At 51.9% G+C, this 16806-nt stretch overlaps 1 protein-coding gene across 1 annotated transcript in view; it reads left to right on the top strand.

Moving 5' to 3' along the window:
• CSMD2 (CUB and Sushi multiple domains 2) overlaps positions 1-16806 on the top strand; it is a 734622-nt gene that overhangs the window by 640651 nt on the left and 77165 nt on the right. The window contains exons 47-49 of the mRNA XM_014578911.4: positions 97-285; positions 2498-2644; positions 6680-6868. Coding sequence (XP_014434397.4) covers positions 97-285; positions 2498-2644; positions 6680-6868 — 525 coding nt within the window. The remainder of the gene's footprint in view (positions 1-96; positions 286-2497; positions 2645-6679; positions 6869-16806) is intronic.

The following is a 16806-nucleotide window of genomic DNA, read 5'->3' as shown; positions in this document are numbered from 1 at the left end:
GTTGCAAACCTGGGCCTTTGTTTCCTGCAATCGTTTTCTCCTGGCGCTCAAAACGAGGCCTTATTTTCTGTGGGCTCCTGTTTGTCTTTTGCACAGTCCACTGCCCGATGAACGCAGTTCTGACGGACTCCACCGGCGTGATCCTCAGCCAGAGCTCCCTGGGGCGTTACCCCCATTTCCAGACCTGTTCCTGGGTGATCAAAGTGGAGCCCGGCTACAACATCACCCTCACCCTCGAGCACTTCCTGAGCGAGAAGCAGTACGACGAGTTTGAGATCTTCGACGGTAACTGTCAAGGAATCGCATGGGGCGAGGTCGGGGGGGGGGGGGGCGCAGCACATGACCGTGTAGCAGTGTGTGTGGCCGTTAGTCATTAACGGCCTTCCAAGGGAAGTAGTGGGGCAAAAGATCTATCTATCTATCTATCAAGATTAAACTAGATGGATTTATGAAGGGAATGGTTTGATGAGATAACATGATCTTGGTAACTAATTGACCATTCACTATCAGTGGGAAATAGGTCAATGGAGGGATGATAGGAGTTACTATAGAGAACTTTCTGGGTGTCTGGCTGGTGAGTCTTTTCCAAATGCTCAGGGTTTAGCTGATCGCCATATTTGGGGTCGGGAAGGAATTTTCCTCCAGGATAGATTGGCAGAGGCCCTGGAGGTTTTTCGCCTTCCTCTGTAGCATGGGGTACAGATCACAGCTGGAGTATTCTCTGCATCTTGGGGTCTTCAAAGTATTTGAAGGCTACAATATCTGAGATATAGGTGAGAGGATTATTCCAGGAGTAGGTGGTGAGATTCTGTGGCCTGCACTGTGCAGGGGGTCAGACTAGATGATCATAATGGTCCCTTCTGACCTTAAAGTCTATGAGTCTATGAGAACTCCATTTCCCGTAGCCCTTGGGGGCAGGGTTCTTTTCACCCACATGCTTATTGCCCTGCTCAGTGGATATGTCTGCACTGCAGTGAAACAACTGCCACTGACCCAGGTCGGCTGATGGACTCATGGGTCTTGGGTGCCGGGACTGTTTGTGGAGATGTTCAAGGTCACACTGAACCCCGGCCGCTGGGATCTTCCCCCGTCACAGTGTCCCAGAGCCTGACTTTCTGAGTCTGAATGTCTGCTAGGGCCCTATCCAGTTCACAGCCCATTATGGCCAATTTCGTGGCCACCGGCTCTGAAAAGTGGTAAATGTCACGTTTTCGGATGAAATTTCACAGTGCTGTCACTGTGGGGTCCGGCCCGAAAGGAGATGGGGGGGTGCAAACCTGTTGTGGGGGGGGGGGCATGGGATTGCCCCCCTCACTTCTCTGCTGCCTGCAGAGCTGGACTCGGAAGGCAGCAACTGCAGAGCTTCTGGCAGCTGCAATAGGTTCCAGGACATAGGAGTGAGTCTATCTAGTCTCCCCCCTTCCTCCCGCCGTCCCACGGCTAGAGCAGTTTGTAGGGGAGGGACAGGTCCTGTCCTTCGCCTGCCCAGTCGGAGGTAGGAAGCCCCCCTTGATGGGGCCCTCCAAGCTGCACAGGGAGGATAGGATCCATCTCCATGTCTCCTGCTGTTCAGTCTCAGCCTCCTGCAGCAGGGGGAGGCACCCAGAGGTGGGTCTGGTCTGGTCCCCCGCTCCCAGCACCAGATCAGTTTGCAGGGGAGGGGCAGGTCCTGTCCTGTTGGAGATAGGCAGCCCCCTTTGGTGGGGCACTCCCAGGAACAAGGAGACATCAAATGTCATGGGGAGGGGCTTATTTCATGGTCCATGACATGTTTTTCAGGGCCCTGGGGTCCTATAAACAGCCCCATCACCCGAGCACTGCAAGCAGGAATGAGCTGGCACTGGCCAGTGCAGGGTGTTTAAAGTCAGCATTACATGTATCCTGTGGGAGTATTTCTGCACAGCCTGTCAAGAGCTTCTAGCTTTAGGCTGTGCTTCAGGGGGAGGGAGGGGAGGTGAGTTCATCAGGGCAGGATCCCAGCGCAGTAGCTGGGATCACTGCGAGGGAATTCGCTGGGGGATGTGCGAGGCTGAAGGACAAGGAGGAAGGTCTTTGGGAGGGTGGGTTCAAAAAGGGCAGCGAAAGCATTTTCCAAAGTATTCAAGGATGTTTCCCTAAACCACACACCAGGCGGACGTGTTGCCTTGCCAGAGAGCGGAGGAGCCTGTCCGGGCTCGGGTTTTCCTGAGTGTCACAGCTGAGCGGCTCTGTGAGGGCTCGCCGAAATGCTGAACCCAGAATCCAACCCCCCTGCTCCTGGTCCCAGCGACTGTGCAGAAAGTTCTGCCCCGGGGTGAAAGCTGGGTCCCACAGAACACAATGGCAATGTTGTAGGGGAAGGAAAAGCTCCCACGATAAGGCCCGAAGCGGGTCCGGCCATGTGTCCCTTCTACAAAGTTCAGGCCCTGCTGTGTGAGGCTAGGAGTGGGCCACGCTGAGGGGAGAACGGTCCTCGTGTGCCGGCCACAATTTTTACTCCTCCATTCTTCCCCTACAGGTCCCGCTGGCCAGAGTCCACTGCTCTTGTCCCTAAGTGGGAATTATTCCACTCCGCTGACAGTGACCAGCTCTGGGAACAAGGTCTACATCCGCTGGTCCTCCGACCACGCGTACAACAGAAAGGGCTTTAAAATCCGCTACTCAGGTGAGTTGTAGCAGGGAATGAAAGACAAGACACCGGAGAAACGTGGGCGTTCTTTTAGCTAACTCCCTCTGCTTTTCCCACGTAAGTGTGATTGCTACGTGAGCCAAGCAAGGTTGTGTTGGGGGAATGAAGCTGTACAGAGCACTTGGAGTCAGCCCAAAACTTGCCTGGTTTTGAGTTCGCTGCCCTGGTCACTGATCTCTGGGACACAGGCTCAGTTTGCGGTTTCCAGTAGGAACCGTGCAACTTAGGGCTGCATTTCACCTTTGTGTTTTGTATTTCTGATGCCCTCCTGTCAGTGATAGCCGGGCACTGAACTTTCTGGTTCTTGAGAGATTGTTGGGAGCAAACACACCTGGGAACCCTGCCTTGGGAAGGGAAACCAGAAACATATTGCGTGATCTCAGTGAACCAAAACTAGTTCTGCACAGCGCTCTGCAGATGAAATTCAACAGATTTAAGCCCAACCTTGACTATAAACCGAGGCTTTTGGCAGACTCAGCAGCTGGGAGAATTTATCCTGTTGCGTGGTTGACACGCTGATTGGGCATCTTCTTCTACCTCTAAGGGTACGTCTACACTGCAACACTATTTTGAAATAACCAGTGCTATTCTGAACTAACTTCGTCTACACAGGATCTACACGCAACTACACAGCAGGCAGTTATGTTGAAATAGTGTCAAAATACTGTCAAGCTGGAGGACTTCCTGCTACGACTCCTGTTACCCTCGTTGTACAAGGAGTAAGGGAAGTCAGAGGAAGAGTGCTCTATTTCGAAATAAGTGCTGTGTTGATGCTCCCCATTATTTTGAAATAAGCTACGCAATTAACATCGCTCAATTTGCGTCATTTATTTTGAGTTAAGCCCTGCTGTGTAGACATTTGCCTAGCTTTGAATCACTTAGGCTACGTCTATACTGCACGCTTATTTTTGAAATTACTCAGATTAAGCCCTTATTTCAAAATAACAGGCTTCTTACTTTGACTTTTGCAACCCTCATTCCACGAGAAGTAAGGGAAGTCAAAGGAAGAGCGCTCTTCCTTCGACTTCCTGCTGTGTAGATGGCGCCAAAAGTTGAGTTAAGCTACTTTGACTTCATCTACGCAATTAATGTAGCTGTAGTTGCATGGCTTAACTTGACTTTAGCCCGCAGTGTAGACATACCATTAAAGATCACTTTGATGTTGTGTTGTTGAATCCCAATACTGGGGAGTCCAATTGGCTGCTCAGAGCTGTTGGGCACACAATCAGAAGCACAGCACCTTTAGATTTGTGTTACAACCGTTTGGTGCGTGAGAAGTGACTCGGGAGTGACTTCTAGTATTTCAGCACCCACAGTGAAATCCTGTTCCCATTCTAGACCCTGGCTGCTTTGTCTCATCCAACAAAAAAAATCAATTACTGGATACTGTTTACTAAGAATTCCTCAAAATTAATTAGTCTCTTTTGGAAGTTAGCAAATTTCAATCGCTTAATGAAGGCTCTAAAACTAGAGTGTGACCCTGTATGTATGGCATGAATAAATGCTGTTGCTCGGTAAATGAATCAATTAATATTTCATTCCTTGATTTTATTCTTAATTTCTGGAGCTGGGTAAATCTTGGAGGTTTTGTTCCTTTAAGGGTGGGCTTGAATGATAGCCCCAACCCTGACTTACAAGATGGGAGACTCTCTCCTGGGAAGCAGCGACTCTGTAAAAGATTTGGGGTAGTGGTGGATAATCAGATAAATACGAGCTCGCTTTGTGATCCAGTGACCAAGAGGGCTAATGAAATCCTTGGATGCATAAATGAGGATCTCAAGTAGGAACAAAGAGGTTATTTCATGTGTCTCTTTTGACCTGCTGTGATCACTGCTGAAATACTGTGTCCAGTTCTGGTGTCCACTGTCCTGGAAGGGATGTTGATAAACTGGAGAGGACGCAGAAAGGAGCTATTGGGATGATTAAGGATTAGAAAACATGTCTTCCGAGGATAGATTCAAGGAGCTGGATTGATTTAGCTTCATGATGGAAGGATAAGGAGTGAGGGGGATTATAGCCTACAAGGCTATGTCTAGACTGGCATGATTTTCCGGAAATTCTTTTAACGGAAAAGTTTTCCGTTAAAAGCATTTTCGGAAAAGAGCGTCTAGATTGGCACAGACGCTTTTCTGCAAAAGCACTTTTTGCAGAAAAGCGTCCATGCCAATATAGATGCGCTTTTCCGCAAAAAAGCCCCGATTGCCATTTTCGCGATCGGGGCTTTTTTGCAGAAAACAAATCTGAGCTGTCTACACTGGCCCTTTTGCGCAAAAGTTTTGCGCAAAAGGACTTTTGCCCGAACGGGAGCAGCATAGTATTTCTGCAAGCACACTGACAATCTCACATGAGATCGTCAGTGCTTTTGTGGAAATTCAAGTGGCCAGTGTAGACAGCTGGCAAGTTTTTCCGGAAAAGTGGCTGATTTTCCGGAAAAACTAGCCAGTCTAGACACAGCCCAAGTGTCTACATGGGAGACAGATATTTAGCTGAGAAAGGTATAACACGATCCCATGGCTGGAGGTTGATGTTGGATGAAATCCAACTGGAAATAAGGTGCACGTTTTTAACAATGGGAGTAATTAACCATTTGGCACCATTTCCCAAGGGCTGTGGTAGAGCCTTCATCACTAACCATTGTGAATCAAGATTGTCTGTTTTTTCTCAAAGGTTTACCTGGGGGGAATGGTTTGGGGAGAGTTCTCTGGCCTGTGGGAGGCAGCCCTGTGGGGGGGGGAGGGTCAGGTGATCACAGTGCTCCCTTCTGGCCCTGGAATCTACGAAAAGCACCGCCGTGTTGGTAGTGTTGCCTGCTGCCTTGCTGTGGAATGTGGTAGTGCTTTTCCAGAATGGCTCACCGTGAAGCCACCGTCCGATCATTTGCTCAAGGGGCGTGTGACCATCAGCCCAACCCTTCCCGCTTGTAACAGATCCTGAAATCAGCCATGGTGCGGATGCTTCCATTGTTCAAGAACCCCCCTACCTCTTGAGCTCTCTCAAGGCTCCGTTCTGAGCATTGCTGTGCACCCTCCATGTGCATTGGATCCAATAGGAGCCGGCGGCACTCAGAACCTTGCAGGATCAGGCCCTTACTGGCTAAGGCCAGATCTAGACCTGGAAGGTTGGCTTAAGGTATGCAACTGCAGCTACGCAAATACGCACATGCTCCTGTCGGCTTCTCTTACTCCTTGTGAATCGAGTATCGGAGCCGACCGGGCCATCCTCAGCGTTCGATTTAGTAGGTCCTTACTAGTCCCGCTAAATCAAATGCCAGAAGATTGATCTGAAGCACAACAAGTGACCGGAAGGCAGGACTGTGAGCTGCCCTTACTCCAGTGTTGTATCTCATGGTGCTGAAAGGTCCATCTCTATGAACTTCTGCTCCATCCTAGAATACTAGCACCGGACGGGACCTTGAGAGGGCATCGAGTCCAGTCCCCTGCCCTCACGGTAGCACCAAGCTCTGTCTAGATCATCCCTGATTGATGTTTGTCTAACCTGCTCTTAAATATCTCCAGTGATGATCTCCCATGCCTGTGGGCAGAACCTCAACACCATTCCTTCCACATACCGGCCAACCAGCAATGCTGAGCTGGTGCAAAGGGGGGGAAGTTATCTGGTATAGACCAGTAGCATGTTATTTTCCCCTTTGAGCAGGGGTGGAAGTGTGTCTCTGAGGCACAAGCCCCTTCCTGATCTACTGCTAGGACAGGAGGGCTACAGGCTGCTTCTAATTCAGGCCACAATAATGTTACAGACTTGCCCTACATAGGGCTGGCACTCAGTCACAGAGAACACGGGTTCTGTACACTGCTGTTCAAAATGCCCGCTCCTGATGGTGTGCCGGGGAAGCCTTTTCCTTTTAAGGTTTCCTTTTAAGCCCCTCTCGCTCCGTGTAAGATCCTCCACCCAAGCAGGCGCTAGCACCGAAGCACAGGCAGGAGCTCTTGTCCCGACACGCGCCTCTTTTGTTCCGGGATGTCTGTGTGTGACATGTTTTCCCCCCTTCTCCAGCTCCGTACTGCAGCCTCCCTCCGCCCCCTTTCCACGGCTCGATTCTCAGCCACTCCGGCCTGCAGCCGGGCAGTGACATCCACTTCGGCTGCGACGCCGGCTACCGTCTCATCGGCCACAGCAGCGCCACGTGCGCCCAGCACCCTCAGGGCTACTACCACTGGAGTGAAGCGGTCCCGCTGTGTCAAGGTGGGGAGAAATCGAATGACTTACCGTCGGGATGCCCGGGTCCCCTGAGCCGCCTAAGTCTGTGCTCGGGCACTGCGCCAGGTTGCTTGGGCTGTGCAGAAGTGCACTGCCGCGGCCCTTGTTCCCCTTGCTGGGGCAGGGAGGGATGCTCACTCAGTGTGCGCCTCTCCGAGCAAGGGGCTAGGAGGTGGAGCTGATGCCTTGGGAAGGGGGCAGGATTCAGTGCCTGAGCTGCAACGTCTACACCGCTATTTTTAGCACCGTGGCACAAGCCAGAGCCCGGGAACCCGCAGCCCTGCTCTGGCCCCAGGAAAGCCGCTGAGTCCTGATACACTGCGGGAGAGAGGGGAGGGAAGCTGAGGCCCAGGAGAAGTTGCATGTGTATAGGGGGAAGCCCTAGGCCCCCAGCAGAAACTGTTCAGGGAGGGGAGGGAAGCTGCATGGGGGAGGGCAGGGAGGGAAGCCATAACCCCCCAGCAGGAGCCATGGGTGGGTGTGGGGAGGGGGCACCAGGACTCCATCAGGATCTGCGCTGAGGTGGGAGGGACACCCATGGAGCCTGACAGAACCTGCGGAGCGGCCCTTAGTTGCATGGGGCCCCATCATTTGTACGGACGACCCCGGCGTAGAGGAGTCGTCAGGGCGCACAAGGGCCCCCCATGGCAACCTGCCCAGAGAGCAGCGCCTCAGACCAGCAGCCCCATAGCGGCCAGCAGAGGTGCTGCTCCTCTCACTGCTCCCCAGCCAGAGAAGGGGGGAGAGGTCACCGCCTGGCGTGGGAGGAGGTGGGTGTGATAGGGGTGTGATAGGGATGTGAACACCTGGCCAGACGGGGGGCAGCGAGGAGGTGGGTGTGATAGGGGTGTGATAGGGATGTGAACACCTGGCCAGACTGGGGGCAGCGAGGAGGTGGGTGTGATAGGGGTGTGATAGGGATGTGAACACCTGGCCAGACTGGGGGCAGCGAGGAGGTGGGTGTGATAGGGATGTGAACACTTCAAAGACGGAGGCGCCCTTATTGACTAATCAAATAGTCGATGCTAATTGCATCGACTATTCGATTAGCCAGTTAATCGAAATTTAACATCCCTAGAGTGTGATGCTGGGGAATGAACATTGTGTTGTTGGGTCTGGAGAATGGCCGAGGAACAGGCCCTGTGTCGGCAAAGTGTTCTCATACTGGCGTTATGCCGCCCCCCTCGGCGTAGCAGGATAGCTGAAGGTGGGATATTCATACCAGACTTAAGTGTTTCAGGTGCTAAGCCGCACTTACATACCTACATTACTTAGGGCCAGATTTTTTAAAGGTGTATTTAGGCTCCTAACACCCATTAAAAATCTGCACGTCAGGCTCATTTTTAAATCCTGCCCATTCACACTTCAGCATCTCTGAGGACTGGGAGAAAAAGCCAAATGGCTGCCTCTTTCAAACTCCCAAACTGCCAAAAATGAAAGGGACGAGAGGTTTCGCTGCGTTCTCCCTATTTATGACCCCCTTTTCCGTAAGTGACAGAGGGTTTGGGTTTTGCCAAAACGTCAAGTCGCGCCACAAAATGTGGGAGTGAAGTTTGTCAAAATGTTGCTCGTTGCTCTCTTGGGGGATGTGGATACCCTAGACCACTAGAAGTCCCATGGGGACCTACCCCTTCTGATTACAAGAGCAGCTTGGTGTTCGGTGGCTCTGAGTTCCTGTGCAGAGTTTGTATTAACAGGACGATTAGTAGGGGAATAGCAACCCAAGCCAGGAAAAGCTGGGCCCTGAGGTGGATAAAGGGGAGGGGCACACATGCGAATGACCCCAGTCTAAAATACCAATGGGGTAAAAGCTGGACATTTGCCCAAAGCAGCCGAATCAGACCATACAACACAGTTATATTAGCAGCAGGCTGTCATGGCAACTGTAGCTCACGAATCCCAGTGGAGTGGCACATGGAACCCAGCGTGAGGAATTTCTACCAAGCGCCCGAGACAGCAGGATTTACGTGCTGCGATCTCTCTGAAGGAAAACCCCATCGGCCTTGTTTGCCGCACCAGAGGTTAGTAACACTCCCGAGCGTCTACAACCAGCTGCCCTGCGAGCAGATGGCGTCAGGGAGAGCGTTCCCATTCAACAAAGCCACCACCCTCCAGACGAGATCCTCACAGGCATGTAGGCGCCTAGTTCCCATTGGTCTGACAGGGAGGCAGGTCTCTAAATACCTTTGAGAAGCCATGCCTCCCTTCCTGCCAGACACGGGGAGTTGTAAAGTTCTGGGGAGATCTGACATATGGAGAGAGCGTGTCGGTTCGTAGGTGCGAGTGTCCCCAGAGGATAGCAACAAGACCGTAAAAAGGAGGTGGGGGCTGCAGTCTCCTTTCCCCCTCCCCCCCGGGTGACTGCATTGACGCTGATTCTGCGAAAGATCCTCCAAGTTGCATGGTCCATTAGTACCAGCTAAAAGGCCTGGAACTCAGACAGCTCCTGTGGTGTTACTGAGAGCTTGGCAGGTCCCTGCATGAGGCCTGCTCTGTCCGGAGTCCTTCCAGGCTGAGGGCTGTTTCTAAAGCAGCAGGATCCGCTCTGGAAAGTCAAGTGCTGCCTGCCAGTGGAGTTTCACTTCGCTCATAACAAATGCACGTGCCTGTGGATCCATGGCCTGGCTGCCACTCAGTAATGCGACCCTGTAACTGCTTGACGTGTTTCAGTGCAGTGCAACGGACGCGTGCAGGGAGACCCAGCAATGATAAGGTTAACAGTCTGGCCTTTACCCAGGTTGCTTTTTTTTTAATCAATGCATAACAGGCCAGTCTGCTGATTCCATAGAGTTACATCAGGAATGTAAATGGCCCAGCAGTCTAAAAAGCAAACAGAAGGTTATGGGCAGCTGGTTTAAAACAAATAAAAGGAAGTTCTTCATAAGCGCATAGTGAATCTGTGGAACTCCTTGCCTGAGGAGATTGTGAAGGCTAGGACTAGAACAGGGTTTAAAAGAGAACTAGATACATTCATGGAGGTGAAGCCCATTAATGGCTATTAGCCAGGATGGGTAAGGAATGGTGTCCCCAACCTCTGTTTGTCAAAGGGTGGAGATGGATGGCAGGAGACAGATCACTTGATCAGTACCTGTTCAGTTCACTCCATCTGGGACACCTGGCATTGGCCACTGTCGGCAGACAGGATACTGGACTAGATGGACCTTTGGTCTGACCCAGTATAGCCATTCTTATGTTCTTAGGAATCATTTTAAAAGGGATCGAAAATAAGACAGAGGATATCTTATTGCCTCTGTATAAATCCATGGTATTCCCATGGGGTTGCCTCATCTAAAAAATGATAACTTGGCATTGGAAAAAGTTCCGAAAAGGGCAACAAAAATTATTAGGAGTATGCAATGGCCGTATGAGGAGAGATTAATAAAACTGGGGCTTTTCAGCTTGGAAAAGAAATGACTTGGGGAGGGGGGTTGAGAGAGGTCTATAGAATCATAGAATCATAGGACTGGAAGGGACCTCAAGAGGTCATCGAGTCCAGCCCCCCGCCCTCAAGGCAGGACCAAGCTCCATCTACACCATCCCTGACAGATGTCTATCTAACCTGTTCTTAAATATCTCCAGAGAGGGAGATTCCACCACCTCTCTTGGCAATTTATTCCAATATTTGACCACCCTGACAGTTAGGAATTTTTTCCTAATGTCCAATCTAAACCTCCCTTGCTGCTCTTTAAGCCCATTACTCCTTGTCCTGGACAATCATAACTGTTGTGGAGAAAGTAAACAAGGAAAAGTTATTTACTTGTTCCCATAACACAAAAACTAGGGTAGGGGTCACCACATGAAATTAGTAGATAGCATGTTTAAAAAAAATAAAAGGAAATATATTTTCACACAGTCCATAGTCAACCTGTGGAACTCCTTGCCAAAGGATGTTATGAAGATGAAGACCAGGACTTTAACATGGTTGAAAAAAGAGCAAAATAAATTCATGGAGGACAGGTCCATCAGTGGCTATTAGTCAGGATGGGCAGGGATAGTGACCCCAGCCTCTGTTTGTCCAAAGCTGGGAGTGGGCGACAAGGGAGGGATAACCTGATGATTTCCTGTTCTGTTCATTCCCTCCAGGGCACCTGGCATTGGCCACTGTCGGCAGACAGGACACGGGCTTGATGGACCTTTGGTCTGACCCAGTCTGGCCGTTCTTCAGTTTACAAATATTACGGACCAAAACTGGGGGGGAAAGTTCATCCTTTGGGGCTGATGGCTGAAGTAGAGGGCTCCTGAGTTCTCTCCTGGTCTCTTTGCATGACAGTTGGCAAGTTACTTCCCCTCTCTGTACCGTAGTTTCTCCCCCACTTTTAAAACAGAAATGATTTCCCCCTCCCCCCATATGAAGCGTTATGAAGCATAAGCTAAGGTCTACTTATTACTGTCATTCACAACGGTAGCAGCTCCCCCCTCTGGCCTTGAGGAGATGAGCTCAGTTGCCGGTGCGCATCTGTTGCCCAGTACGGCGACATAAACTCCAGCATGTATTTTTTTGTCACTCCCTTTCAGCCATCTGGCAACCTTTGGTTTTTGGCTGTCCTCAGCGCTTCTCTTTTCCAGTCACTAGCATCACACGGCAGGGATTTGGGAACTCATCCCACGACATGGAACAAATTGCTCACACAGTCCGCCGTGTGAGGAGGATGGGAACGGGGGTCCCCATAAACACACGGTCTAGTTAGCAATGACATTTCCCAGAGCCCCCTTCTGCCAGCTCATAACTGTCCATCCCTTTCCTCACCCCCTCCAAATAAGATTTAGTGACTGTTCTGGCCTGGTTGACATTTGTGGAACCAGGACAGAACATTCTGCAGGGAACAGCTCGGCATTGGCACAATACAAAACGCTCCGATCCGTCTTTTCTGCCCCTGCTATTTTTAAGCTGCCTTGTTTTTGCAGTCGTAGTGACGTGGTTCAGAGACTGCAACCTCTTCCCGAGCACTCATTCTTCCTGCAAACACCACTCTCAGACCTCCTCCTCAGCCGTTTTACCATCCCCATCCTGCGAGTTGGGTGCAGGGTGGGTCTCCCAAAGATAAATGTTGACTTTGCTTTTCCTGGGAAGAGTTCCAAGATTTCTTCGCCTTCCCGGACCCTCCTGGATCGCGGCGCTTGCGTTTCAACCTGGGAGATGCACGGCTGGAGCAGATGGCAAGTTTACTGCACTCCTGAAAACCAAGTCTCTCTGCTCCATGCCGGGCCCTGTAAATCAAGACTTGATCATCCCACATTCTGTTCAAGGAATGTCACATTTGCAAATGGGGACCTCGTCTCACTGCAAAGCGCAGGGCGCCGGAGCCCACATGGGGCAGCAAATAAAATATTTGAAGGCCCAACAGGCCGACTGTGATGGACGCTTTGCATTTCAGCCTGGCCGTCGGCAGGTGAAGAAGGGTTTTGTGGGGAGGCGAGGGGATTGGTAACGTAATGGACTTTTTAGTTAACGACATCTGGCCTGAATGACGAGCACTACTGCTGACCACCCTTTGTGTCAACACCCGGCTTATGCAATAGAGAGTCACCCAGCAAAATCCAAGAGGCAGCTATAGAGGAAACCAGCAGAATAAGAAGAAGTAAATGACTGTGGTGCTAGATACCCATAAATAGCATGGGACAGGCTCCCCTCTGGGCCACGGGATGTCACTACAATGGGATTACCCTGAGGTCAAATTAGCCTAGCAAGGCGAGTCTAGTCCCTTCATTCTCTGGACATTCCTCCCCTCCCGATATCACATCTGTGTTGCTAGTTTCTCTGGCGTCACTCCTCCAGTGTTTTTTATCGTGTGTAGCACCCAGCAGCTCCGGCTGTTGTGCCAGGGACTGCACACACACACATGAAGAGAGACAGTCCTCACCCCCTGCCCCAAGAACGTGCAACATAAAGAGACAAGACAGGGAGGGAGGAAAGAGGGATTCTTATCCCTGTTTTACAGATGGGGGAACTGGGATACCCAGGTTAATGTTAGGGCTTGCGAAGGAAATGTCGGAAATCGTGTGGCCCTGTCTCATAGACTGTCCGCGAAAATTGGGCATCCGGTGTTCTTCAGTCTCTTGGAAAGCCCAGCCTGAAGTGCCCCGTGCCTCAGTTTCCCCAATGGGGTATGATAATCCTGGTCTCATACCGGGGGCTCGTAGAAGACGTTATGCTGTGCTGCTTCCTAGTACCCTTTGCCACCTTTTGCAAACAGCCTTGGCGCTAAAACAAATCTGCCTCAGGGTCAAGCACGGAGCAGTCACGCTCAGGCTCTGTGCACACCAAGGCTCAGCCCCAAAGCCCCATGAAGTCAGGAGAAAGGCTTTCGGGGTAGCTCCGCATCACAAAGAAACAACACCCTGACCCAGCTAAAAATAGCAGCGCAGGTCTGGGGATTCGGGTGGGAGTCTGGGCTCTGAAACCCAACCAGGCAGTCGGGTTTTGGAGGCTGGGCTGAGCCCAAGCAGGAATGTCTCCAGGCCCGGCCTTTGGGCAAGATGAGCGAGGTGGTTGCCTTGGGCCCTACGCATTCAGGGCCCACGCTGCCCAACTCCCAGCCGCTCACTGCCCTGACTGGGCCCTCACTGCCCTGACTGGGAGCCCCGCGACCGTGCGGCTCAGCCAAACACAGCGTGCTGCCTTGGGCCCCGCAAACTCTTTGGCCGGGCCTGAATGTCTACACTGCTGTTCGGAGTCCTGGAGCCAGTGGACCCAAGCTCTTGAAACACACTGCTGAGGCGGGGACGGGGGCAGCTCTGAGCATGTAGACAAGCCTTCGCTGACATTAATGGGCTTTGGATCAAGGCTTCCGGCTATGTCTACACGACAGAGCTTTTTCAGAAAAACGGCCGTTTTTCTGAAAAAAAAACCCCTCTTACAGCATCCACACCTCTAGCATGTTTTTGCACAAAAACATCGAAAGAACAGAGTGTTTTTTCCAGCATAGGTATTCCTCATTCTATGAGGAAGAATGCCTTTTTGTGAAAGAACTCTTCTGCAAAAAGGCATGCGTGGACGGAAAAGAGGGGTATTTTTGCGCAAAAAGAGGAAAACACACAGGTGCCCCGGTGGCATAGCAATCAGAGCTACTTTTGAGAGATCGTCCATGTAGTCTGGACGCTCTTTTTCACAAAAGCACATTGCTTTTTCGATGCACTTTTGCAGTGTGGACATGCTCTTGCGCAAATTTTTACGGATGATGTCTTCCGATAAAAGCTCCTTGCACAAGGAGCCTGAAGTGTATCCATAACCTCAGTGTGTCCACTTCTGAGAGTTGTCTTTTCGGTGAAGTCCCTAAACACCACCATCGCCTTGTCCCTCCTCTTTCTCTTCAATGCCTAGAAGCAGCCACAGTGAGGGAGACGCCAGAGGAAAAGCTGCCAGCTTGCGGTGACTGCTAACCAGTTGCTTTGATAGGGAATAGTGCGCACCAGCCCCCACAAAAAAGTGATAACAAAATGACAGCTCCCAAGCTAAGAATTTCCAGCACCGTCATCTTTCACCTCTGACTGAAATTGGTATTCAGCATGGCAACTTGTCTAGACACCCAGTCTCCTCGCCGGATTCATCAGGCTTCTTCGCTCGCTGAAGTGACAGGCGGGAGATTATCATTTCAGCCGGGGAGACACCTGATCCCGCTAATTCCTGCTTGCCGGATTACCCACGTGTATTAGCAAGACCAGCTTATGTTAGGGGCTGCTTAATTGCTTTCCAGACTGGAGCGGTGAGGGGCCCGAGCGTTGGCAATGAGACGAGAAGCGCCGTGCACCTCGAAGGGTGGGAAGCCATGCCCCTTGTGGCAGGTCGGCGTGAAAGGAGATGGGATGGGTCTGTCCACTCCATGCCTACGGTGGCCCTTAGCACAAAAAAGCCATGCTCCTGGCTGGCTCTGAGCTTTGCGCCCTGCCATGGCATGTAGGGTGATTAAGAGGACAGCTGGCCGTGCGGTAGAAGTGTTGGACTGTGACTTGCCCTTCCAAATTCCCTGCACAAGCCATGTCTCCTCTCGGTGTTTTGGTTCCCCGCCTGTAGGGTGGTGATAAATACTCCACTATTGCGTGCCTTGTCTGCCTGGCTTTTAACTTCTTTAGGGCTGTCTGTCTGTCTCTCTCTCTGTTTGTACAGCACCGAGCGCAATGGAACCGTCATCTCGGTTGAGGAGGACTGGACAGGGCTCCTGGGGGGCCTGACCCACTCACACTTGATTGGGGTAGCTGTGACCTAGTGGCTAGAGTACTGCTGTAGCATTTTGGGAACTGATGTTCTGGTCCCAGCTCTGCTATTGGGAGACCTGCAGAAGGCCTCGTGCCTCAGTTTCTCCATTTTTCAAGTTGGGATGATGATGCAGAGCCTTCTTTTGTGAGGCGCCATTGAGCGTGCCCGTGTAGCGGCTGAACAGAGGAAGCTCTTTCTCTAGGGATTTTTTTCCCTTGCGGGATACAGTTGTCTGGCTCAGGGATCCACCCTAGAATACTGGCTCCTAAAAGTCCTGTTATTGCCTTCTGCCTCTTTAGCCTGTGGGGGCATTTTACAGAGTGGACCCCGCGGCTCTTTTGTAAATAGCAGCTTAACATTTCGCAAGCTATCCGTTTCCATTCGCCATCCTACGCCACTCCAGGCGGGTGGGCTGTGAGTCAGGGTCATCAAACCGAATGGACCAGCTGCTGTCTTAGCCAGGATTTGAGAAGAGAGGGACAGGACCCCACTGGTTATTTTCAGAGGCAAACCCGGGGCCACGTGTCCAGCCGCAGTAAATGCTGTTGCCAAATGCAGCTGTGGTCCCACAACCACCCGAAGCACTGACACACCGTTCCAAATTGCCATTGGCTGGGGTGACAGGCTGATGCATCCACGCCTCTTTGTCCCCTGGGCTCCTTCCCCCCATTGCCAAACGCTCTGTGCTCTGTTAGTCCCGGCTGCCCTGTGAAGCTGGATACGTTCAATGCCTTGAACACCAGCCTGCCACACTGCAGCCTCCAGCTTTACAGGGCGGGTGCCCCGAAATCAGTTGGGATAAACTAAGAGGGCCAGGAAAGGTCAACGCTGCAGCACCCGGTTGTCAACTGGGTTCCCTCTAAGCTGCGTGGCAGCACGGTCCCGCAGCTGCTTAATGAGCCCTGCCCAGGGGCTCAGGGCTGCCGCACGCAGTGGTGCCTGGCTGGGGGAGGGGCACTTCTCTCTCAGCTACCTCAGCCCTGTAGCTCCACTTTGTGGGCTCCATCTGATTTCATCTGTCACCTGAAACCATTTTTCCCCTCTCGCCTGTAACTCTCAACTTAGTCCGGCTTCTGTTGCACCTAAATCACACAATCCTCTGTCTCATATAGCCCTGGGGTATCATAGAGCTTCATGACTGCTACGAAAACAGGTTGAGGCCCTGGGTGCTATAGGATCTAAATACAAAGCTAGTTTTCGTATTTAGTCTTGCAACTCTGTTAAAATGGTGGAGCCTTTGGGGAGCTATTTAGTACTACAAGACGGACCTGGTGTTGCTTGGGTCTTTCAGGGCAGGGGGCTGGCGGTGTGGGGGTGCAGGAGTCAGAGCAGGGAGTTGGGTGTGAGAGGCATTCGGGGCAAGGGTGGGAGGAACATGGCAGGTGTCTTGGAGGTGGTTTGGGGGGGGAGCAGAGCACGAGGCTTAAAGCATGAGTCTGGGACAGCTGGGAAGAATCACCAGGGCCCTGGTGGTGAGGATGGTGCTGCAGCTACCAGCCCTCCCCCCTGAAGCTTCTCCTGGGGGGAGCAGAGCTGTGGAGCCCAGCCCCAGCTGGCCGCTCCTCTGGGTGGGGTGGGCCTGTGGTGCCTGCCCCCGACTGCCCGCCCAGCCCCGGCTCCCAGTGGTGCTCCTCACTGCTGGTGGAGCTGCTGACAGGCAGGGCTCCCTCCCTCGTGTAGCACTGCAGCCGTGGGCTGGAGGTGAAAGGGTTTGGAACAGGAGGGCTGC

Source organism: Pelodiscus sinensis, chromosome 26, assembly GCF_052426305.1.
Source record: "Pelodiscus sinensis isolate ZL-2025 chromosome 26, ASM5242630v1, whole genome shotgun sequence".
In the NCBI taxonomy this organism is placed as follows: domain Eukaryota; kingdom Metazoa; phylum Chordata; order Testudines; family Trionychidae; genus Pelodiscus; species Pelodiscus sinensis.
Note: the sequence above shows the minus strand (reverse complement) of the source record. Positions and strands in the feature narration are given on the sequence as shown.